Below are 25,806 nucleotides of genomic sequence, written 5' to 3' on the forward strand. Positions count from 1 at the left end.
TTTGTAAACACTGCAACTGGATCTTTGGTGGGGATCTCCTGTGCTCTCACCTCTGCCTTATAATTGCCTTCTCTCGTTTTTTATTAGTACGGAGCAATCAAGACGGATTTCCACTCTATTTAGGGTTCTTGTTGTAAATATCAAATGAGTTACAGGCCCCTTTATCAGTAAAGGGGTTAGAATACTTATCAATCAGATAGTTTTAGCCCATTAATCATATCACTGCCATTACTTTACTTTGGTCTTTCTGTATGTGAGCCTGTACCTAAGAGGTCAATATTCCACCGGTGTACGGTAAACAAAACCTCATTGTTGTGGAATCATATAGGGGTACAGGCATACCCCGCATTAATGTACACAATGGGTCCAGAGCATGTATGTAAAGCGAAAATGTACTTAAAGTGAAGCACTACCTTTTTTCCCACTTATCGATGCATGTACTGTACTGCAATCGTCCTATATGTGCATAACTGATGTAAATAACACATGTGTAACAGGCTCTATAGTCTCCCCGCTTGCGCACAGCTTCGGTACAGGTAGGGAGTCGGTATTGCTGTTCAGGACGTGCTGACAGGTGCATGCGTGAGCTGCCGTTTGCCTATTGGGCGATATGTCCTTACTCGCGAGTGTACTTAAAGTGAGTGTCCTTAAACCGGGGTATGCCTGTATGCTTTCAATACTTGAAGCAGCTGAGGCTCTGGGTACTATCATAGATAAATTGGATACGTATCCACTGCTATTCATTTCAAGAAGTAGTTAATTTTTGTCGGATTATTTCACTACATAACGAAATAACTAAATCATGTGTTTTCTTTGCTTTTTTTTTTTTTTACTTTACTTGATGGTTAATTTTCTCGCCTAATTTCTTTTTTTTATGTATTTAAATTTGGAGAAATAAAAAAAGATAATTAAAACCTTGCATTACCTATGGCGCAATACATAAAAGTTGGTTATGACCATATCACACAATTCATTTCTGTGCAAGAGAATGACCTTCATAACTCATTTTAAGATCCTCCACTCATGAATTATGGTTCAATCCTATTCCCGTTGAAATAAATTCTACTGCACCATCAAATACTGCTGTGTGTTTTTGGCTTCTCTAATGTAAATTAAAAGCATATTAACACAATCTTGGAGCTGTAAAAATCCACTTCTACCACTGATTTTAAGCTTGAGGCATTCTTTTTCAAAATTATTATTATTATTATTATTTATTAATTCTGCACCGTCTATACCAGATTGAAACTTTCATTTAAAAATCTTGAGCTTTCTTTGTAGAGGATAACTGTTCTTTGGCATATATTACATTGTAGAGCAAAGCGCACAAATCCAAAATACACATTTTTATCCGTAGAAAGGAGGAGGAACATCAACGCTCTGATTTTACCCCTGGTGACTCCAGTTCAGCAGATATTTACTGCAATATTTGTAATGATAATATGGCCAGTCCTAATGCATAAGGAGAATATTGTCTGTCATTGCAACATTTCCCTTATTTGGTGATGTTGCATCCATAGTATCCCTCTGTACAGGGAGTTCTGGGACACACATTGACAGAACCACTGTCTTTAGGAGGTACTGTAAGACCAAGGTGGTATTAACAAGGAGCTCAAATTGTTGCTTTCAGCAATGGTGTCTTATACTTTTGTGTCATTACACAACTTTAATACAAGTTGTCAGCTCTGGCATCCATTTAAAAGTGTATATTCCACTCTGCAGCATTTAGTGGAGTTGAAATATGAAAGCACTGAGCCATGCAATAGCTCTGCAATTTTCATTGTTTGTTTCATAATTAGTGATGTTTAATTGCTTAGCAAATGTATGCCCAAACGATTAACTCTGGCCAGGACATCCCTTTTTTTGGAAGCCCATACTTGATAAAAACCGTTAAAGCACTTGTACATTTGTTGTTGAGGCTCTCCAAACATTTACAAAACTGGTTTTAAAAAAAAAAGGTTACAATATATAAAAAATCCTCTGGAAAAAAATATTGGACATTTATATATCTTGGAATTTCAAAATGACTGGGGGATTAAAATTGGCAGAGGATGAGACACGCACTTAATATCAAGGGTAACAGAGGTGGGGTACTTAGCTGCCGGTGCGCTGTCCTGGGGAGCTCCTGTAGTCCCAAATGTTCCAGTATAAAGAAGAAGAAGCAGGCACACGGTCTTACTCAAAAGGAGGTTTAATATGCCATAAAGTCCAACGTTTCGGCAGTCTAATACTGCCTTTCTCAAGTGCCTTTTGAGTAAGACCTTGTGCCTGCTTCTTCTTTTTTGTACTGAATTAAAATTGGCCACATAGTTAAAATGTAATGCAATTTGTACTAAGAATAAATACATTTGAAATGTATTTTTATTGAAATTAAAATAACTTTGTAAACATGGAAGTGTATATAACAAAAGACAAAAATACTCAATGCTACATCCAATGTGACAAAATACATAGTTAAATACTTCAATGTTCGTATTCTCATGCAGGTCCTAACACTACCTGTGAAAATTCCCATTTACCTCTGCAGTGAGGGGGGGGGAGATTGGTCTTAATAGACCTGTTTGGCACAGGTACATGGAAAAAGCTGCTACTCAAAAAGTGGGGAGGGGTAAGTTTAAACCCAGGGAGGAGGGGCCACTAACCTCCAACCAACTGATACCAGTTGAAAATGAAAGATACTAGTGGCCATATATACAGTACTAAGTGGTGATAGTCCACAAGACACCAATGCTGGAAGATGCCTTGAAGTCCATTCTCTTGAACGGGTCATGAGCTGCCCTCCAGCGCCAGAAGATGCTTTGTGCAATAGCACTGGTAAGCAGATATGGCCTCAGTAACATTATACATATAATTATGTTCAATTTTCTTCCAAACATACTGTATACATATTTTTTATCTAAGCAGTGTGGTTTGTCATACAATATATTCAAATAAATGAGCAATAAAAAGACCTGCCACATTATATTTTGACACAGTCCTTGCTTCCCTGTAAGAAGCAACTTGAAATGAACATAATATTACATTTATAATCTTACATTTTTTATGCAATTACTGGCTTTGTAATTATATATATATATTTTTTTTCTGTATAAATTAGCATTTCTTGGTAACCCACAATGTTTTCTAGTATTTTGGAGGCAGAATAAATAATATCAGAATCTAGTCTACACAGTTTTTATTCGCAATAATAACAAATTTAGCATAGCTGTGCTGGCACTTTAGCGCTTAAAGAGGCAATCCAAGCGGGTCATTCATTTCCTTTTTTTTTAACGCAGGATTGAAGCAGGGGGTCTCCGGAGCTAGACCCCATTAATTTCAGCTCTTGCGTCCCCCTGCTTCTGGAGATACTTACCTCCGTAGGGGGTGCCAGTAGCTGCTATGCTCGACTAGCAGGGTTCGTGTAATGGCGGAGTTTCAAAACTTCTGAAGGGCCAGTAGGAAGCTGTGACGTCATCAGGTTCAGCTCCCTATTGGCCCGCGTGACGCGGGAGCTTTAAACTTTGCCGAGATTCCGGCACCCCCTTCGGAGTTCTATATCTCGGGAGGCGGGGGGTACCGAGCTCGAAAAACAAACACAGCAGAGCAGACACATTTTTAAGCATCAGCACGCCCTATACAGTTTCCACAATGATCGTTCTCTTAGAATTTTCCTTTAGTTTTCCTTTTTTGACCTTATGACAAACTGTATGCGACTGACAGATTGTACAGCACCAGGGGACACGTTGCAGCCCAGTTCAGGTAAATTGTCATGTGTCTTCTGGCCGCCGGAAAGTGTCTTATAGAATAGCATCACTTGGTAAATACTGTAGGTGCCTTGATCGATTGACTAGTCCCAAATGAAAGCAGCTTTCACTTATATCCCATTGAATCTGTCATTGTACATTTAGGGTTAGGCTCTTAGTTCTAAATTCTACACACTATTAAACATCTTAAACTATGTCTAGTACATGTTAGGTTATCAAATGCATTATTTCACTTTATTAAAAATAATATTTGTTTTTAAGGGGGTGTGGAGCTGATAAATACATCCTGTACTTTTTCTGTTATTCATAGAAATACATATGTAATTGCTATTTATTAAATCTATGAATCCCTTTGAAAGAAAACAGCCACCCCCTAATAAAGCAGATATCCTTCCAGGTGTTAAACCTAACCAGGAAAGACACGAATGCCTGCAGAAAGCACAAACATTATTGTTATACTGTAGGTGACTTTTCAGAGATGAGTGAATATCCCCTAAAGTGTATTTCAAAATCAGGTATCGCAGATAGGACTTTTAAATGGGGCAGGTGAGAATGGAACAATTGCTGACAAGCTTGGCTAAAATCAGTGGTTTCTCCTGCCTGCATTACTGTAGTTACAGCATCATTTTTTGTGTCCCCCCTCCCCCCACAGACAGCAGGGTTTCAGGAAATCCTGGGCGATACTGAAATTTTGGCTGTGATTGTGGGATGTCTGTGTCATGACCTTGATCACAGGGGAACCAACAATGCCTTCCAGGCCAAGTAAGTGCCTTAATTGTTATTTCATTAATGTTTCCTTTTTTTGTTACTGAAGCACAGTGTGACAGGGTCTAAAGAGAGGATCATTAATTTCCATGCTCCAACAACAGGGCCAGTTACTAGTGTGCTAAAGCATAATGGGAGACCATCCATCTTTATACTTCCCTTTTCTCTTTTTAATTGCAGAATTACCTTTTTGTCTCATGCTGTTGATTCAGTTTCTCCCTTGTGAGCTGGCCTCTAAAATACAAAATAATGCTATAGCGTGTGTTTTCCAGGTTAGATACTAAAGCACCAGTACTTGTAGCAGCTAGCATTTATTCATGTATAATACCAGCTCATATTTGGGATAAAGCACCCTTCTATTCTAACAAACTTTACAATGATACCTTAGGACAGGGGTAGCCAACAGGTTAGGTTTTAAGGATATCCCTGCTTCAGCACAAGTGGCTCAGTCAATGACTGTGCCACCTGTGCTGAAGCAAGGATATCCTTAAAACCTGACCTGTTGGTGGCCCTTGAGGACTGGAGTTGGCCACTCCTGCCTTAGGAGAATTCATGCAGCCACCCCTGGGGTGACATTTTATTCCCCCTGGGGTGACATTTTATTCGTTTTTATTTTTTAAAGCCACAACTACCTCAATGCACGCATTAATACCTTCTATGCATTTACAGGGATTTAAAATGTATTATTTAATTTTATTTATAAAATATTTTACCAGGAAAAAATACAGAGTTACCGCTCGTTTTTAAGTATGTTCTTTATATCAAATATACATACCAATATAAGACAGCTCTACAATTAATTTAAATATACTGTAGACTGTTGTTGATGAGGTATAACATTCTATCCTTTATTTTGATACTTTTTTTAAGTTACTTGCACTTTTTAGTCCTTCGTAACTTTTGTTTTTCACTTCAAGTAACTATTATTTTTTTATATCTGAAATGTATGTGTTGTGATGAACCAATACAGACAGGTTGACAAGCAAACTACACATTCGCAATGCCACAGTTCCAACATGTTTTGTTAAATTAGTTTTATTGCTCAGAAAATAATAATGTATTAATAGTGCTCTACACAGTGAGAGCTTACTGTCAGTGTGTGGAACTTGAGACTTGTTACTGTCAGTGTGTGGAACCTGAGACTTGTTACTGTCAATGTGTGTAACCGGATACTTGTTACTGTCAGTGTGTGGAACCTGAGACTTGTTACTGTCAGTGTGTGGAACCTGAGACTTGTTACTGCCAGTGTGTGGAACCTGAGACTTGTTACTGTCAGTGTGTGGAACCTGAGACTTGTTACTGCCAGTGTGTGGAACCTGAGACTTGTTACTGTCAGTGTGTGGAACCTGAGACTTGTTACTGCCAGTGTGTGGAACCAGAGACTTGTGACTGTCAGTGTGTGGAACCTGAGACTTGTTACTGTCAGTGTGTGGAACCTGAGACTTGTTACTGTCAGTGTGTGGAACCTGAGACTTGTTACTGTCAGTGTGTGGAACCTGAGACTTGTTACTGTCAGTGTGTGGAACCTGAGGACAATAAACAAACAAACAGGGAAGCGCTATATGAGTTAGGATCAGGCCCAGCAGCCACTTTATGTTGAAAACCACATATGAAATGAGCATAAAATTGCATGAATAATTACACAAAAATATATAAAATAAATAGCACAAGTCTCTGCCAGAGAGAAATTGTCCAGGTGGTGTGGATACAGGTTAATGCCCCTGTCTGATAGGACAGACTCGGGCAAGAGTGGCCTGTGAGAGGTGAAAATCCAGAATGGTAGCTGGGATGGAAAGCGCTACCAACTGTGCAGGTATTGAAGTGTGTAGAAATGGGAAGGTGCCGTAGGCATCAAATGTGGAAAGCGCTCACCCAGACTTCATACACTTCGCGCTGGTGGCTCCTTTTCTTTCCTCCTTCCCAGCACTTGTTGCAGAAACACCGCTCCACAGCTCTCCTGAGCTCGCACACCAGTGATGGAACTGCTCACAGGGCGCCGGGTTTCCGGGTATGACGTCACGGCCGGACGTGACGCACCAACCCTTCCCGGCCGTTGCCTGGAACTACCGGAGCGCACAGGGGCTGAGAGCCAAATCTCACACACCCCACACAGCTTCAGAATCTTCACAGCCTCCGCAGTATACTCTCCAAGGGACTCCACGTAAAACCACCAGGACTGTGGCAATGAGACAGGGATGCACAAGAGCTGTAACCCCTCAAAGCTCCTCCTCCTACGCGTTTCAGCACGTGACGTGCTTTCATCAGGGATACCATGGGGGTGTTTGAGTGGACTATAAATACCCCTCTGGACAGTGGTCATCAATTAGCCTAATTGGCTTTCATTGACAATATCACGCCCTGGGTACATCAGTGCACACCAACACAACCCCCATGTAATGGTTCATGTCACAAAAAAACAATTATATAAAGAAAAATTACATAGAAATAAAACAACATAACATTTAAATGAATTGATACATTATTAATAAAAATTACAAAGTCCCAATGTATATATTTTTAAAAAATAAACAACACTCAAAGAGTACATATAAATCTTGAATTCATTTACTCAATTTAACATTTCATCATTGAGTTTTGTGATATTACTCAAACTGGCCATATATAAAACAATAAATGGCATATAATAAAAATGTGCTAAAAATACTATACAACACACCAAGAGTATACTTCAATAATGAATTCTTTTACTTAATTGGATACCTCATTGCTGAGTCTTATAGTGATCAACAAATTAGCTTTAAAAACATGAATAAATTGCATCCCATAAAAGAAGAGCATAGATCAACAGGATAAAAAGAAACAAGAAAAAACATTACACTACAGTACAATTTGGGGAACCTTATTGGAAGAGGACGTATTGGATCGTTAAAATATGTATTAAAAATATATAATAAAAATGTATTGAAAATATATATTAAAAATATATATTAAAAATATAAAAAAAAAATATATAAAAACCCCTCAACTTCATTGAAAGGCAAGGAGATCCAAGTCCTCATTTAAACCTTTGGGGCTAAGTGTCTGTAGTTTATTTGTATTTGTAGTTTTTGTTTTATATCCACAATTAACCCCTCTCACTCCTAATGGTTCATGTCACACAACCTATTTATGGTTTAAAGTATATATATTTATAGGATTCAATTTTATTCACATCATTAAGGTGTATTTCGTTTCAATTTATTTATTTATTTATTTTATTTTATTTTTCAATCACACCTGGATTCATTTGTCAATCCCTTGTACGGTGAGTGGTTTCACGAATTGATCACCAGGCGCACAAATTTTTCTTTTCTTTTCTTTTGTGGTACCTGAGACTTGTTACTGCCAGTATGTGGAACCTGAGACTTGTTACTGTCAGTGTGTGGAACCTGAGACTTGTTACTGCCAGTGTGTGGAACCTGAGACTTGTTACTGCCAGTGTGTGGAACCTGAGACTTGTTACTGTCAGTGTGTGGAACCTGAGACTTGTTACTATCAGTGTGTGGAACCTGAGACTTGTTACTGCCAGTCTGTGGAACCTGAGACTTGTTACTGCCAGTGTGTGGAACCTGAGACTTGTTACTGTCAGTGTGTGGAACCTGAGACTTGTTACTGTCAGTGTGTGGAACCTGAGACTTGTTACTGTCAGTGTGTGGAACCTGAGACTTGTGACTTGTATATACATATCTACGCTCAGCGGCGGATTTCGGTATCCGCCGCCCCTAGGCACTTACATATGCTGGCCGCCTCCTTTCGGCCGTCCTCCTCCGCCTTCCAATTTGCAGCATCAAATGACGCCGCGGACATTACCAAAGTGACATCGCACAGTGCCTCGTTGCGCGGCATCATTTGTCACAGCGGCATCACATTGCCATGGCAATGAGACGCCGTGTGATGCCACGTTGGTGACGTCCGCAGCGTCATTTGACACTGCGAAACAGGACGGGGAAGGTGGCAGAAAGGAGACGGCAAGGAGGCGCCCGGTGTATATGTAAGTGATTTCCCATTAGGCCCGAAAGCGCTGCAAATATATATGGGGCGACATTTTTGCCGCCCCAGAATTTTGCCGCCCTAGGCCTGGGCCTAATGGGAAATCTGACACTGTCTATTCTATAAATAGATATTTCTATAGATGTTTAGATACAGTACATAGACACACATGTAGGTGTGTGTGTAGGTGTGGTGTGTGGTGTGTGGTGTGTGGTGTGTGGTGTGTGGTGTGTGGTATGTGGTGTGTGGTGTGTGTGTGTGTGTGTGTAATACACACATATACTTTCACACAATTATGTAATTATTACATAATATTTAAAATGATATAATTGTGGTAGAGAATTATGTGGTACAGTACAGTACAGTATATATATGTATATATTTATATATATATATCCTTTACATTCTTTAAGTAAGATTGCATCTTTAAAGACCTTGTCTTTAGCTCCAGAAATTCAGACCTTGAATACCATCTATGAAGGTATTTATTTAATTATTGCATATGTGACTTTTTTTTTTCAATTTAAGACCACCAGCCTAACTCCAGAAAACACAACAATAAAGCCCACAGATATACTGTATACTGTACAACACGTCCGGCTTTATTTTCAGTTTTCTGGGTTGAGTTTTTAAGCAAAATACAATGGTGGCCATATACAGGAGACCGCACAAGAATCATTTCACATTAACATTTCTCTTGGGATAGAAAACTACTCCGTATAGTCCGCAGCCCACATGACCAGCACTAGGGTAATACCACTACCTGATAGATGATTACAACACATTAATGTCTTAGTTGCAAATGCAACTATTCTGTGCATCGTTTAAATAGAGATTGAATGTTACCGCATGAATACCGAGGACCCCATTATGCCAACGTACTAAGTGCCTGTATTTTGAAAGCTTTGAATAGAAACCCGCTGAAGTATTTCACATTGAAAGTATGTAACTATACAGTACGATGAAAGGAAATGTAAAGGCAATTTCTGAATGAGGACAAAATCCTAAACCATGTAAGTGGGGCTGTGTCCCACAGATGTCGCCAAGTCAAAGGTTTTGTGGAGTAACATTTTCTCACATTGCTATTAGCACACCTGAACCCTAATATATATTTTTTGGTTACGGATGCTGTTTCTCAGTTCGCCTCCCTGTATTGCAGCTGCCTTTGGTGATTAAATATCAGCATGGTGCAGCTTTGCAGGATACACTCCAGGGAGACTCGCTCTATTCATTTCCAGCATAATCTCTTCCACTCATTTCTGGAGAATGAAAACCCATCTTGTCACCATAGGCTGGGTTCCAGAAGTGAAACAGTAGGGCACATAAATCTCTTGTGACAGTCCAATCCTGTTCTCCACCCCCTCACAACAATTCTCAATTTCATAATTGCATTCCTTAGTGCTTCTTCTGGCAGATTTTAACCATTCACAGCGTCGGCCTTCTGTCTTCCCCAACCTCTTGAGTACTATAGAGTCCTGGGCTTCAGTAAATAGCTACTGTAAGCAATGCTTAACCCCACAAGCAGTGAAGGGATTAAAGGGAGCACAATGGCCAATGATGCTACTGTATACTCCTGTTGAAAGGTTCTATCGGTTCCAACACGTTATTTTTCAATTCTGCAGTTTTCTTTTACATTTTGCATGCATTTTATGGGTGGGGGCACTTCTGCAAAAGATTTTCAAACATTCTGCAGAAATAGCTTTTGCGTGTATGTAAAATTACTCGTCTCCAAACGCTTTCTGTTAATCCATATTGTCACCCACCCTAATCACCTACACGGGACACTTACAGTGCTTGAAAAATTGCTAAATGGTGCACTGAGACTTTTTGGTCGATATTGTCTTGATATTTGAAAAAAACAGTCCAACTTAGCGGGTCACGGATAAGACGATTTTAAACAACTTATTATGTGTAATATTGTTTCTTAGAAAGATTCAATCACCCTTAAAGTAACTTTTTTACTTATTTGTATCTTGTGAAAAATTTATATTTTGCTTTTTTCCCCCTGGGAGCACTGGAGTCAGCTATTTATGTATATATCTGTTTGACTAATGATGACATCATAAATAGAGCAAAAAGAACCATTCACATCTAGTTTTGTTGACTGAAAAAGAGTCAGATATGAGATAGATTGCCAATTCCTTCCTGCCCCCCCCCAAATTGGAAACTTTAAGAGTATTTCAAAATATAGTTTCAATCAAGTACATATACACTTTTAAACAAGCCACTGTCTAGAGATGTCAAATTTACCAAGAGTCGCTTTGCAATTTTTTTCCCCGAATATTCATGAAAAGTTCTATTGAACTATAGTATTAAACTGACAAATTCTAGCAAATTATCCCATTTTGCCATAGATTCTATTTTTCTACAATTACGAGACTCTGAAATAGGGCTTTGGCAGGAAAAAGACCCATTTATAAGCTAATTTAGGGTCGGGATAAACAGTCAGATCTTTGCAGTGGGGGGTGGGAGGGGGGAAGGGGAAGATGTTGCCGGTTTCACAAACCACATCTTTACCACTGCCCTTAACGCATGTTTGCCTTAGTAGGAACTGACCTTTAAAAGGTGTGAGGCGGTCAGAACAATGTCAGAGAAAAAAACATGAAAGAAAAGTACTTTTAAAAATGTACAACATTTTTTTTAAAATCAATTTTCTATCTGTACAGTGGATTGCATAACAATCCACAGCAAGACCATTATGGGAGATGACAGACATGCTGCTGACTCCAATCATATTTCGTGAACTTACTACAGTGCTATTTCAGCTCATGTCTAGGCCTGGTCACGTCCACTCCACGTCTGCTGATATACAGTAGCTCCCATTTACATGAAAGGTCCAGGCGTGTTCCAAAGGTCCCAGAAGTGTGTAACACTCCCTGCCCGGCTCCCTGGGGAGGTTACATCAGTGTAGTGGTATAGTAGGCATTCACATTGATTTACCTTGTCCCAGAGGTTGTCAGCGGTCTGCTGAGTGATGGAAAAGATAGGCACCAGGAGTTTTGTAGTTACAAACAGGATAGGCTTTAATTACAGAGTTAGCTGAATAACAACTTCCCCGGATGCATCACTGCATTCCTGGAGAGGCACAGTCTTAGGCCTCGGTCCCGCTGCGCTCGGTGGCTCGGGCGGCCACACGCGAGTTCCCCACCAGCAGGGGAATCCTGCGGAGCCGGTCCCCCCTGGCTGCACAGCTTACTACACGCTGTGACGCGTCAGCCGCTACAGGATACAAGAGAATGGTGTTCCCTAGCGTTGACGCGTCACGTGGTGTGGCTGTGAGCCAATGGGGAGGGGAGGCTTCGGGAGGAGGAGAGGCTTCGGGGAGCGGGGAGAAGTGTGGAGTGACAGCAGCGTGAGTGCCTGTCTGTGTGTGTGTCTGAGCGCCTGTCTGTGTGTGTGTCTGAGTACGTGCGTGCCTGTCTGTGTGTGTGTGTATGTGTGTGCCTGAGTGCGTGAGTGCCTGTCTGTGTGTGTGCCTGAGTGCGTGCGTGCGTGCCTGTGTGTGTGTATGTGTGTGTGTGCCTGAGTGCGTGAGTGCCTGCCTCTGTCTGTCTGTCTGTGTGTGTGTGTGTGTGTGTGTGTGTGTGTGTATGTATGTGTGTGCCTGAGTGCGTGAGTGCCTGCCTCTGTCTGTGTGTGTGTATGTGTGTGCCTGCCTCTGTCTGTGTGTGTGTGTGTGTTGCTTTACTTACCCGAGCCGTGAAGGGAGGGAGGGGGGGGAGAGTAGCGGGTCCCTCCGCTCAAGCCACGCCCCCCCTCCCGCTCAAACCTCCCACTCCCGCCCACCTCCCGCTCCGGCTCCCGCTCCCTACAGACCGCATATCGCGGTCTGTGTATGTCAGCGCCCCGCCTGTCTGCAGTGCGGGCGCGCTGACTCTGGGACCGGGGCCTTAGCCTTAGGATAGTTGAACTGGTTACATAGATATCCAAGATAAAGAGTATTCCTTCTGTTACATGTTCTTCAAATACTTTCTGGGTCCCTGTTTGGGCTGCCCCTTATATATCTTTGGCCAAACATGTCCTTTGTACTATCTTTTCCTCTGACTATCCATTTGGGTGGTGCATCAGTTCAAGGATGGCAGAGAGGGGTCCCTCCTCCATGGGCCCTACTTTATGCCCTCCTGGGATGCTCACAGCAGGAGGGTATCCTAAGCTACATATTACTCTTCTTCTGATACATTGTGCATCCCTGCTTGGGCTAGCCCTTCTCTATCTTCTAAAGAGGACTTGTACTCTGTTCTGCCCCACCTATTACTCCCTTGGGATGCTCACAGAGGGAGTGTGTACAGGGGTACTATCCAATACTGTTCCTGTCTAGTCCCAGGGCTACAATTTGGGTAACCCCTAGGTGACACAGGCCTTCCATCTGGGAACGTGTACTTCTTCTCCTTCATGCTAAGGATCATAACTTCAAGGGCACTTCCCTATCTATTAAAACAACAAAGGGACTCCATCACTATTCTACTAGTTACATAACTATGTACAGTACTTACATGGGTTGCCACCACTCCGGGTTTTTGCTAGGTATCTCCGGGCTACGGGTTTAGTATTCAAATCTGTGGGCGAGGTGCACAAACTGGGGGGCGGGAGATGGAGGACCATCAGAGCAGTGCAGGGCGGCAGACAGAGGAGTTGGAAGGCGACATCATTAGCCGACGACATTGGGCTGCATCTCTTCCTGCATGGTCCCATCAACATGGCTCTGCGACGTCAAATGATGCAATGACAACGGGACGTCAAGTGACGCTGCGGCGCGTGGCAACGCGACGCCATTTGACATTGCAGAGCCATGTTGACTGGAAGATGCCTCCCAATGATGCCACTGCTGGACAAGGTAAGAGAGTTAAATATATTAATAAAAACATGTACAAAAAAAAAGACTCTGGAATTATTATTCAGCAGAAGGTGGCAACCCTGGTACTTACATATTTACAGATGAGACCCCTCCTCTGGCTCTTATCCTGGGATGGAGTCCTAATCCCTACCTATTTATAACCACTAGCTCTAAGCACCTCAGCAGTTAGGTTACATACCAATTGGCAGGTTTTAGCATTAATCCCATTTTTTCTCTGTGTGTATCATGTGTGTGGAGCTATAGGTGCTCCTTATTTATTTTGCATTTAAACACCATCTGTAGACCCAGGCTCACGAGCGTGGATCACTCTTTCCCTCTGTGTCACAAGACAGTGGGACATGTGTTATTTCATTTATCCCACACTGCCCATGTTATCTCCTTTGTAACAGGGCATTGGGCTGCTCTGGCTAATATATCCATATGTTGGTGCCAGAATATATGCTGGTGGGTTTTATATGCATTGACGTTGTGACCATAGCAGAATCACTTGTCAGCCAATAATCTATTTGGTATGTTTTATTCGTGATTCTGGTTCTTAATTCCCAGTCCGTCGTGCTGCATTACTAGTTACTTACAGGCAACTGTTTGACTGGTCCACACCAGGACAGGGGTATACTCTTAGATTTGGGCTGTGGTGCTTACCACGCCGTATACCCGAGCCACCAAGTGGACATACGCATGACACACTATAATTACTTCATCTATTTTCACTGTTACTGCTGTCTGGTTCTAAGTTATTTTTTTAATTATTATTATTAAAGGATTTTAAGACAACCATATTTATTTATTTATTTATAAAAAATGTTTTACCAGGAAGTAATACATTGAGAGTTACCTCTCGTTTTCAAGTATGTCCTGGGCATAGTTAAGATGACAAATAATACATGGTTACAAATACAGTTACATAAATGAACAGGGTATACATTATATACAATACATAGTATGTACATTTAGAGAAGATGTATATTATGGGCGTATGAAACAGTTACAGACCAGATTAAAATGTGAGACAGCCTTAGATTTTAAAGAACTTAAACTGGTGGTGGATGTGAGAGTCTCTGGTAGGTTGTTCCAGTTTGGGGAGCACGGTAAGAGAAGGAGGAGCGGCCGGATATTGCAATACACATTGGCCCAGTACTTTGCTTCTTACTGCACATCCACGGCTGATTCAGGTACTACTCCCCTTCCAGACATAGAGTGCATTTTTAGGGACTTATCCAGACGGCAGTGTCTTTGCTAGATCTGGTGTTTTTTCTTCCATTCTTTAGTCATTTGCCCTTTTTGCACCTGTCTGTTCTAGTAGGTAGAGCGGGTTCAATTCTCTTTTGCCTTCTCCTATGCTGGCCCCTTTCGGCAAAAGATGTCCTAACTTGACACCACAAGCAGCCAATCAGTGTACTGTATGAAAAGAAGAGCACAGACCATGGGGATCTAAGAGAGATCAAGACCTCCTCTCAGTGATCACTGGGTTACCTTTTGTGCTTTAATGTTAAAAGGTGACACCTTCCGGGCCAGAAGACACCTTACAGCCAATTCGCTTGAATGGGCCACAAAGGGCCATATTTACAAAGGAGTGCTGGAAGGAGTCTTGCGGAGTAGCACTGCTTAATAAATATGGCTATAATCATCAATGTGTTATTGGAGTAAAAAGTGGGGTAAAGGGCTGGCCAATATTTACTAATCAGTCTTCTGCCATAAAACCGCTGAATATTTGTGGACATTCTCTGCGAATTGAGGACAAAATACTAAGCTTTTACAAAAAAAAACCCTCTCCAAACATGAATATCTTGTTAGGAGAGCTACTCTTACCCTAAAGTTTGCAAATATTAAGGGTGGTGTGGCAGGACGGCCTGTAGCCGATGTGAGGGAACAGTCCACACGTATAGTTTCAGGATAATGAAAACGTTCAGTGGCTTTATTTCTCCACAGCAACATAACATGCAGGTACACTGTCCCTTTAAACAAAACAAATCCTGCTCCACATTGGGAGATCTGACTAACACACCAGGCCTATCTAGTAGGCTGGCTCGCTAGGCCATAACCAAACCATAAGTGTACTTTAAGCAGTCAGGAAAACAAAAGAACAATCCTTACTTTGGTTGAAGTAGTGACTTTGGTGAAATCCCTCTGGCTGACAGCTCACATAGCAGTGTGCTCTGGTCTAGGACAGGCAGCTACTACCAGTAACAAGATCCCTTTCTACCTTGCTGGCTATCAGGTGTCAGCTTACCTCCTGATTGAACCTTCTGAGTTAACCTTCTGAGTGCTGAATGCAGCACTCAGACATATGTTTCCCAGGCATAACTGATAGGGGTTGACTTCACCCTGTCACAGGTGGGAAAAAAGAGGGTTATAATTTTTTGAGTGAGATGTATTTGCACATTTCTACTCACACAAGGAAAGTTGGGCATGTCATCGTAACACAACACGCTAGGTTTGGGGGAGGAGGGGGGGGGGGGTTAAATAATGAGAATAGAATAATCACTTTAAAAAATATGCAATGTTGATGCCAAAAAATCTTGAGGGAATTATCATATTTTTGACATCTTTATACAGAGGCCGAAGTAGGGCGGGGTGAGTGTGGAAGCTGCCCTTAGCGCAGCCTGATAGGGGGCGCAGAAGGAGCACAGATATCCAGCCATTGAAGATTAGCCCGCCGACAAGGGGAAGGGCAGGGACATCCGTCTCGGGTTGGCGGAGGAAGTGGGCCTGCCCCAGAAGTCCTATCCCGGAAGACAGGCATATATATATATATATATATATATGTCATTGGTATGGAAGTTTGCACTCACGTTTTGACAGAAGGCAGATGCTTGTCCCATAGCAGAGGTATAGGCATATAGTGGCCATGGAGATCCTGATAACTAAAGACAGCACACCGCAAATGTAGTCCAAAAGATGTGTATTGTGAACACAGGGCCGCCAATGTTTTGGTCCTCGTAGCGGGACCTTCCTCAGGGCTTATATATACACACACACAGTGGCGGAACTAGGGTGGGTCAGCTCGACTGGGGGCTCAGAATAGTCTCTCAACCACGGCGCAAACCCGCCAGCACGGAACTGCCCAAGAACACATTACAATCCTGCATGCCTGGGGCTCGGCCAGAAAACAAAAGAAACATGCAGCCATCCACATGTTCTCAGCCCTTTCGTAAAACCTTGCAAGAAGCAAGTGCCTGAAGGATCACCGCGCCCCTAGTTAGAAGATACAGGAGTTGTTTTGCCTGGATGCACAAATTGGGGGGGCGGGGGGGGAAGAGCATTGACTAGCAGACTCGGGCGCTAAAACATCCAGCTCTGCCTCTGTGTATGTGTGTATGTGTATACACATATATATATATATATATACATATATAATATATGTATATTTATGTATATGTATGTACTGTATGTAGCCCTTTTTGTGAACGTCTGAACTAAGGGACTACGGTGCATAAACCTGTGGCTTCAGGAGCTCTGAGCCTCCGCATATTGGGAGCCTGGGGGTATACCTTTATCACTTGTGGTGCAGCGCCTCCACTTACCCAGGATCCCCATTATAGAGATTATGCCCTGAGCAAGAACCTAACAACAGCAGTATGCAACAGCAACCTTTTTATATCACACAATAACAAATGATATGCAGACTTATCATATAACATTTGCATACACACACACAACGTGGCTCGGCCACACCTTATTGGGATAGTGTCCTGTACATAAGCAACTCTGCCGCTCTCCTTAGGAGTATGTCTCATAATCAGTAAAGTATAGTACCATATGCAATTCTCTTAGGAAACCCAATTAGTTAGTGGGAGGCGGGATCAGCGCCTGGTGACCGGTGTAGGTGCACGTGTAGACAAGGATACCTTCCGGTCACTACGATGACCTTGACACTCCACAGGGCCCCAGTGATAATCCAGCCTTGCGCCGTCTCTCCCTTCTGCAGCACCATCAGACGGGGAAAATCCAAGATGGCGGCCGCAACTCCGCAGCTCCGCATATGAACCTCACTAAAGGGAAACGTCCCTGACGACTATGGGCGTCCTTACAAATACAGCACCCTACGATGGCGGGGGAAAGACTCCTGGGGCTGTGGGCATGTCCTACCTAAACAGACGGGTCACTGACCCTCTGCTCTCGCACCCGAGGTTCCGCCAACCTCCTCCTTCACCTCCCTCGCTGCTCTGCCCCACCGCCCACACGCATCCGGTTCCTGCATACACAGTCTCGCATCCCATTGGTCCTCAGCCTCAGCTGACCTTCTCACCATCAGAGTTCATAGTTCAACCCCTTCGCGCGCTTCCCTCGCGCATGCGCAGCCCAACTGGTACGCAGTAACTTCGCTGGCAAACAGGGACAATATGGCGCTGCCTATGTAATTGACAGCGCGGAACCTTTAATATATGCACATCCTTACATTCTCCCCCCCCCAGAATCCAGCGTCCCCGCTGGACTACCTAAGCACATATATTAACTATGTACACAACCCTCTCTTCCTAGATTAGGTTACACATCTCATTAAACAGTACCATCACAGCTTGCATCCTATGCCGAGCCCACTGCTGAGCCTCATAATGGGGTGCCCCAAACTGATCATATGCCATTCGCATGGGAGGTTGACTGTTTCTTTGACTTCGGCGGGGTTGATCTTCCTCTGCAGAGTGCTCAGTCTCAACTGGTATTTCCATCTCTACCCTTGAGGGGTGTTCAGCATTAGCACAGTCTCTTTGGGGTGTAAAACATGGACTCTGGGGGTCTAGAGGCTGACTCACGGGAGTCAATTGATCAATGTTCGGGCCAAAAGGCTCTTTACCCGTGGCTCCTTCGGGAGATGCCTCCACGGCCGGAAGGCCCCTTTGAGAGGTTCCTTCCATTGGATCCTCAGAGGTGGCAATTTTTACAGTCTCTGGGCCATCCTCTGTGTGTTCAACTTCTCCATCTATGGGCGTGGCTGGAATTTCCAATTCGTCCGTCCCTACTTGAGGTATGGGAAGCAGATGATTCCTATGCCACACCTTTACGCGGCCTTCAGAATCCTTGATTCGGTACACAGGAAGACCAGGCATCTGTGACTCCACCTCATACACACCCTCCCGCCACCGGTCGGCCAATTTATGCTTCCCAGGAACACCTAAGTTGCGTAAGAGGACCGCATCTCCGGGGTGAATTTCCTTGTGACGTACTTTGTGATCGTAGCGCCTTTTATTTCCCGCATTCAATTTCGCAGTCGTCCGTTCAGCCAATCTATAGGCCAGCTGTAAACTGTCCCTTAGTCGCTGGACATATCGAAAGTGCGTCCTATTGGATACCCCATCGGTAGATATCCGCAGGCGCACATCCACCGGTAAACGGGCTTCTCTTCCGAACATCAAGAAATACGGAGTATACCCGGTGGACTCATGTCGGGTACAATTATACGCATGTACCAATGCTTCGACGTGTTTACTCCACTCCGTCTTTTTCGGGCTCGTCAAGGTTCCTAACATATCTAACAGAGTGCGATTGAACCGTTCAGGCAGAGCATCCCCTTCGGGGTGGTACGGGGTAGTACGCGATTTGGCAATGTTCAATAGAGTGAGCAACTCCCGTATCAGGGTACTCTCAAAATCCCTGCCCTGATCGGAGTGAAGACGATTTGGTAGTCCATAATGAATGAAATATTTCTCCCATAGTACTCGGGCCACCGTTACGGCCTTCTGGTCTTTCGTAGGGAACGCTTGGGCGTACCTAGTGTAGTGGTCAGTGATCACAAGAACATTACTAACTCCCCGACTGTCGGGCTCGATACAGAGAAAATCCATACACACCAAATCCATTGGACCCGAGCTTTTCAAGTGTGCCATGGGAGCCGCCCTGGTGGGCAGTGTCTTTCGTTGTAAACAGCGATTACACCTCCGGCAATGTTGCTCCACAGACTCCCTCATTCTCGGCCAATAGAACCTATCCTGTAGTAGCCCAAACGTCTTGTCAATGCCCAGGTGACCATGGTCATCGTGAAGGGCCCTGAGGACTAGGGTTCTCAAACGTTCCGGCAAAAACAACTGACGCCGATCGGGATGGTTATGATAGGATATCACCCGATATAGCAAACAATTGTCCATCTCAAACTTCCCAAACTCATTTAGCAGGAGTTTCACCAAGTCTCCGGGGGCTCGCTTCAGTATAGAAGGGTTATCTTGTTGTACCGCTTGACGGGCTAACTCCACTATGGGGTCTTGTGTTTGATAATGCACTAGGTCCCTCCACGAGATGATATTATCCTCAGTGATGTTCATCCCCTCTCGACCTTGATAGGCCAAGGGGATAGCCCGCGAGTTACATCCCAACGAGTCAACAATCCGCAATTCTGAGAATGCTACGTGGTCGTCGACTACCGCAGCCACGGAGCAGAGGGCACGAATTCCTGGACCCGGTATCTCTTCCCAAACTTCCTCATCAGGGGTGGACTGAAGGCCCGGGCGACGAGACAGGGCGTCGGCACCTATGTTGGTGGGTCCGGGTTTGTATTTAAGGTTGAACCTGTAGTTGGCTAGAGCAGCTAACCAACGGTGTCCCGTGGCGTCTAATTTGGCAGACGTGTTTATATAGGTCATGGGGTTGTTGTCCGTACGTACTTCGAACTGCACCCCATATAGGTAGTCATGCAGCTTGTCCACCACCGCCCATTTTAGCGCCAAAAATTCCAACTTATGGACCGGGTAATTCTGCTCGCTAGGGGTTAAACTTCGGCTCGCGTAGGCCACTGGACGTAGCCCGGTCTCATACTTCTGATGCAAAACCGCTCCTAGCCCGCTGAGGCTAGCATCGACATGTAGGACATAGTCTCGCTCAGGATCCGCGTAGGCCAAGACGGGGGCCTGAGTGAGGCTGGTCTTTAAGTGTTTGAAGGCCTGTTCACATTCTGCAGTCCATGTCTTCCCAAAGGGTGTCTGCGCCGAGCTCCCCTTCCTCCCGGTTTCTCCCGGAGGCACCTTGAGAAGGTCATTCAGTCTCTTGGCCTTGCTGGAATACCCCTCCACGAACCGCCGATAATAGCCACAAAACCCCAAGAAAGACCGCAGCTCCTGAACATTTTGAGGTCTGGGCCAGTTCATCACCGCCTCGATCTTTCCGGGGTCGGTGGACACCCCATCAGCTGACACAATGTGGCCCACATACGTTACGGAGGTCCGGCAGAATTTGCACTTGTCTAGCGACAGTTTTAGGCCCTCCCCCTCAAGCCTATCCAGCACCTTCATCAGTCTCTCGGAATGCTCTTCCAGCGTCCGCCCAAACACAATAATGTCGTCCAGGTACACTAAGCACTCTCGCGGGTTAAGGTCTCCGAGGGTTTTTTCCATTAGTCTCTGGAACGTGGCCGGGGCACCGCAGATCCCTTGAGGCATGCGGGTAAACTGGTAAAACCCTAAAGGACAGATGAAGGCCGTTTTTTCTTGGTCTTCCGGGCCCATGGGCACTTGATAATACCCGGACCTGAGGTCGAGCACACTGAACCATTTACTCCCGGTCAATGCATTCAGGAGGTCCTCGATTCGGGGCAGTGTATACTGGTCGGGGATAGTACGGTTATTCAGCGTTCTGTAATCCACACATAGACGGACCGTCCCGTTCTTCTTGCGGACTACCACAATGGGTGAGGCGTACGGGCTCCGAGATTCCCGCACGATGCCAGCCGTTTTCATCTCGTCGATTAATCCCCTCACTTCGTCAGCATCCTTGGAGGCAAGCCGGCGGGAGCGCTCCCGGAAGGGGGTGGCGTCGCTCAGTCGGATGGTATGGTGGGCACTGCGACTGCACCCCACATCCATGTCACCAGTGGAGAACACCCCCCTTCGGTCGTGTAGCTCATCCTGTAGCCTCTTCCTCCACTCATCCGGGAGGGGCGAGTCGCCAAAGTCAAATTCCAATGCTGGCGCTATGGTAGCCGGCGAGCTCCTAGCTAGTTCCGTCGAGGCCTCCTCCTCGGAAGTTACCGGGTATATCCTCCCTAGCGTCTGTCGCCGGTCAATAGTCATCGGGTACGGGGATATATTCTGCACATATACCCAGGTGCGCTTCGGGATCTTCCCGGGCCATTCCTTGACCGAGGTTAGTACCTTGTAGCCCAAACGTTGTTCGTCCTGGGCCACACTCTCCAAGGTGAAGAGCTGATCCTCCGACCGTCGACGGGGGTAATGGCAAGCGGCGACCATCATTCGTCCTTCCCCCGGGGGAATCTGGGTCAGTCCCCATTCTTGACTGTAGAGGACACCATGCTCTTCCTCGGTCGCAATTTTACCGCAGACCTCTTGAAGGGCGGGACAGGCCGCCAGGGCCAGCAGTGGGGCTTCTCCTGCTTCCTGCAAAAACTGGCGGAATACCGCGCGCACAATGTCAGCGTTGGTCCCCAAGATGATTGGGGCGCTGGGGTGGTCCTGCGGCTCGGGGCACACTAGGGCCTCCACTTCCATGGGGTGATGTTTACCAGTATTCAGCTGGAGAATATCTAACTGCACCTTTACTACTCCGTCTATGGGGTAATCTTCATGACTCAGTCCCCGTAGCCGCAGGGCATCCGCCGATAGCAACGGTAGTTGATGTAGGTGTTGGTCGTAGAAGGGCCGGTATACGATCGTTACTTGGGATCCCGTGTCCAACAATGCGGCGGCGTAGATGCCTTCGATAACTACGCGAATAATGGAGGCGGGGCCGATTCGGGAGCCCTGAGGAGGCGGTGATGCCTGGTCATCCTTCAGGGGTTGGCACGGCATTGAATGCGCCGGTCGGGACGACGTTCTTCGTGAGGTGGGGCAGTGGGCCCGCAAGTGTCCCATCTTTCCACAGGCATAACACTGTATTTGGCTGAGGTAAGCCTCGTCTCTCCTGGTGGGGGGGCTCCGCCTGGTCGGGGGACGAGGTCTGGGTGTCACGGGGGTGGGGGCATCCTCGGGGTCAGGGTCCCCAGATTCAGGCGCATCGGTTTTGGGTTCCACTTTCTTGGCCTCTTTACCTCCGAGCTGGGGCTTCTTCCCGGTGGCTAGGTCACGCCCCAGCAGCACCGTCTCATGCGCTTGAACCCGGTCCATTAGGTCGTGAAACGACAACGCTTGTCCAGGCGTTAGGCAGCTACTGACCCGCACCGACACGGGGTGTAGGGGTAAGAGGCCCCGCAACAGCTGAGTGGTGCGTAGTCCGTTAGCTTCTATCCTTGGTAATACGCCTTTCCTCACCAGATTCCAGAGGTCCAGGTGCAATCGTCTGAGAAAATCGGACACCATTTCTCCCTCTTTCTGGGTTAACGCATGAAATTTGGACATCAACGTGTACGTGTCCACCGGGGCTCCATAGGCCTTGGTCAGGCAGTAGATAAGATCGGCCGCGTCAGCTTCCGGATTGTCATCTCGGTAGTAGTGCACCATATGGGACGCGGGGGGCCGTAAGCACTCAACTATGCGTTGTCTGCGGACCGCGTCCGTGCAGGTCCATTCAGGCAGTACCTGTTCGGTATGATCCAACCAGTCCTCTATCCCTACTTCCCCTGGAGGCGTGGGTTTCTCGCCGGAGAAGGCTTTTAACTTCCTGTACTGGAGCGACTGGGTGGTGTTGTGGATAGCGGCGGCTATGGCGGGAATAGAGGTGTCTCCTGGTAAGCTGTCCCCGACTGCAGGGTAAGCGTCCAATCTTGATACGCTAAGGCGGTTGAGGCCAGCCCGCAGGCCGGACGGGGTGGACGACGAGCCTAGGCTCAGGGTGGCTGGCCAACGAGGGTGCAGGCCACTGTCAGGGAAGTGGTCGGGGCCTCCCGTCGCGGCACCTGTGGTGGGAGCATATTCTCTCCTAGGGGTAGAGGTGGCCAGGGGCGCAGAGGTGTCCGCCTGGACTAGTGGGCAGCGCACCCCCGGAGCCTCGGGCAGCAGCAGTATATGGGGCAAAGCCTCGGGGCATATATCTTGTTCAGTGGCATACAAGATCCGGCGCCAGGTCTGGTCATGGTCATAAAAGTGGTCTTGTACTTGGGCATTGTCCAGGAGAGGAAGCTTTCGGACCTGTTCGGTCACTGTGCCTAACGAGATCATGGCGGGGACATGGCCCAGCGCGAAAACACGGTTCAAGGGGATCCCGCGCCGTTGGGCCCATTTGCGCACCTCGAGCGCCGAGGGCACCGACATGATGTGGGTTGGTTGCACAATAGAGACAAAAAAAATGTGGGGGCACCCCAGGTCTAAGATCTCAGCAGCGCCTCCAAATGTAGCCCTTTTTGTGAACGTCTGAACTAAGGGACTACGGTGCATAAACCTGTGGCTTCAGGAGCTCTGAGCCTCCGCATATTGGGAGCCTGGGGGTATACCTTTATCACTTGTGGTGCAGCGCCTCCACTTACCCAGGATCCCCATTATAGAGATTATGCCCTGAGCAAGAACCTAACAACAGCAGTATGCAACAGCAACCTTTTTATATCACACAATAACAAATGATATGCAGACTTATCATATAACATTTGCATACACACACACAACGTGGCTCGGCCACACCTTATTGGGATAGTGTCCTGTACATAAGCAACTCTGCCGCTCTCCTTAGGAGTATGTCTCATAATCAGTAAAGTATAGTACCATATGCAATTCTCTTAGGAAACCCAATTAGTTAGTGGGAGGCGGGATCAGCGCCTGGTGACCGGTGTAGGTGCACGTGTAGACAAGGATACCTTCCGGTCACTACGATGACCTTGACACTCCACAGGGCCCCAGTGATAATCCAGCCTTGCGCCGTCTCTCCCTTCTGCAGCACCATCAGACGGGGAAAATCCAAGATGGCGGCCGCAACTCCGCAGCTCCGCATATGAACCTCACTAAAGGGAAACGTCCCTGACGACTATGGGCGTCCTTACAAATACAGCACCCTACGATGGCGGGGGAAAGACTCCTGGGGCTGTGGGCATGTCCTACCTAAACAGACGGGTCACTGACCCTCTGCTCTCGCACCCGAGGTTCCGCCAACCTCCTCCTTCACCTCCCTCGCTGCTCTGCCCCACCGCCCACACGCATCCGGTTCCTGCATACACAGTCTCGCATCCCATTGGTCCTCAGCCTCAGCTGACCTTCTCACCATCAGAGTTCATAGTTCAACCCCTTCGCGCGCTTCCCTCGCGCATGCGCAGCCCAACTGGTACGCAGTAACTTCGCTGGCAAACAGGGACAATATGGCGCTGCCTATGTAATTGACAGCGCGGAACCTTTAATATATGCACATCCTTACATGTATATAAAGTTAAGTTGAAAAGTACATACTTGCCTTATGGGGGCCCGCCCACTTTGCGAGCCAATCAGCAGTCAGATGTATGAGGTAGGAGGGTAACATGGAGGAAGCTCAACCATGGGGGCCACAAGCAGCCATGTTGATTGTGGCAGGAAGCGCAAACCGACAGACAACTGTGTGTGTGTGTGTGTGTGTGTGTCTGTGTGTGTGTGTGTGTGTGTATTCACTGTCGCCCTATAATCAGGCAAATACTATATATATACGCACATATCTAAGCATAAAGATGAAGCTTTTGAACGCTTAAGACATACAATTTGTCAGAGATAATCTACAAAATTGAATTGCTTACCTTTTGGTGGCTAACGTGTATATTTGGTTACATGTTTTTGTAATTACTTCAGGTTTTGGTTGTATATGCTGTTGTAATTTAGTTTTTGGTTTTGGTTGCAAGAAACATAAGCTTGAAATAAATGAAGCCATATAGACACATATATGGAACATGGAGTTTGTAAAGAGATTTACCCAGTACAATACTACATCTGCCTGAAATTTCAGAGCAAGTTGCGTCATAAATGCCTCTAGTATGTGAATATGCAAGGTCACTGAGCACGGAGTCATTGCCTGTCAATGATATAGCTCATCAGGAATGATGAAAGCCGCAGGCTACTGACATATTACATGCCCCAAAGACACGCAATGACAGATGCCAGTTTGCTGACATGCTTTTTGTTTTCTTTCAGAAGTGGCTCAGCTTTGTCTCAGCTCTACGGAACTTCCGCCACATTGGAGCATCATCATTTTAATCACGCTGTCATGATTCTTCAAAGTGAGGTACGCAGATCATGGGGAAGAGGGGGAAGGGCTTCATAACGCCACATTTCCTTTCCAGTCTGGTTCCAGTGCTGGTTCTTACCTCGACCCATAAGCCTCCTGGGATGTACAGTCTTGCCATGCGACATACACAGAACAGGAATATAAAAACAATATTCTTACTAATTGTGAAATTAAAAAAACGATCTGGACTAATCTGCACTGAAATTGGTTATATGTCAATTATATATAAATTTTCCGTGAAATGAATTGAACTTGCTTGTCTTTACCAAGGAATAAAGACTTCATTGCAGGAATTCATTATAGTTTTTAGTATTGTGATCAGAGAAGATCCACAACGGATAGACTTCCGCAGGGGTTCTCAACTCAAGTCCTCAGGATGCCCCAACGGGTCAGGTACCAGGA

The 25,806-nt window shown here is 45.6% G+C and overlaps 1 protein-coding gene across 1 annotated transcript in view; it reads left to right on the plus strand.

Annotated features, from left to right (window-relative positions):
- PDE11A (phosphodiesterase 11A) overlaps window positions 1–25,806 on the plus strand; it is a 441,965-nt gene that overhangs the window by 348,040 nt on the left and 68,119 nt on the right. Inside the window, exons 13-14 of the mRNA XM_075608987.1 lie at window positions 4,396–4,505; window positions 25,311–25,401. Of these exons, the coding sequence (XP_075465102.1) occupies window positions 4,396–4,505; window positions 25,311–25,401 (201 nt within the window). The remainder of the gene's footprint in view (window positions 1–4,395; window positions 4,506–25,310; window positions 25,402–25,806) is intronic.

Source organism: Ascaphus truei, chromosome 7, assembly GCF_040206685.1.
Source record: "Ascaphus truei isolate aAscTru1 chromosome 7, aAscTru1.hap1, whole genome shotgun sequence".
NCBI lineage: Eukaryota > Metazoa > Chordata > Amphibia > Anura > Ascaphidae > Ascaphus > Ascaphus truei.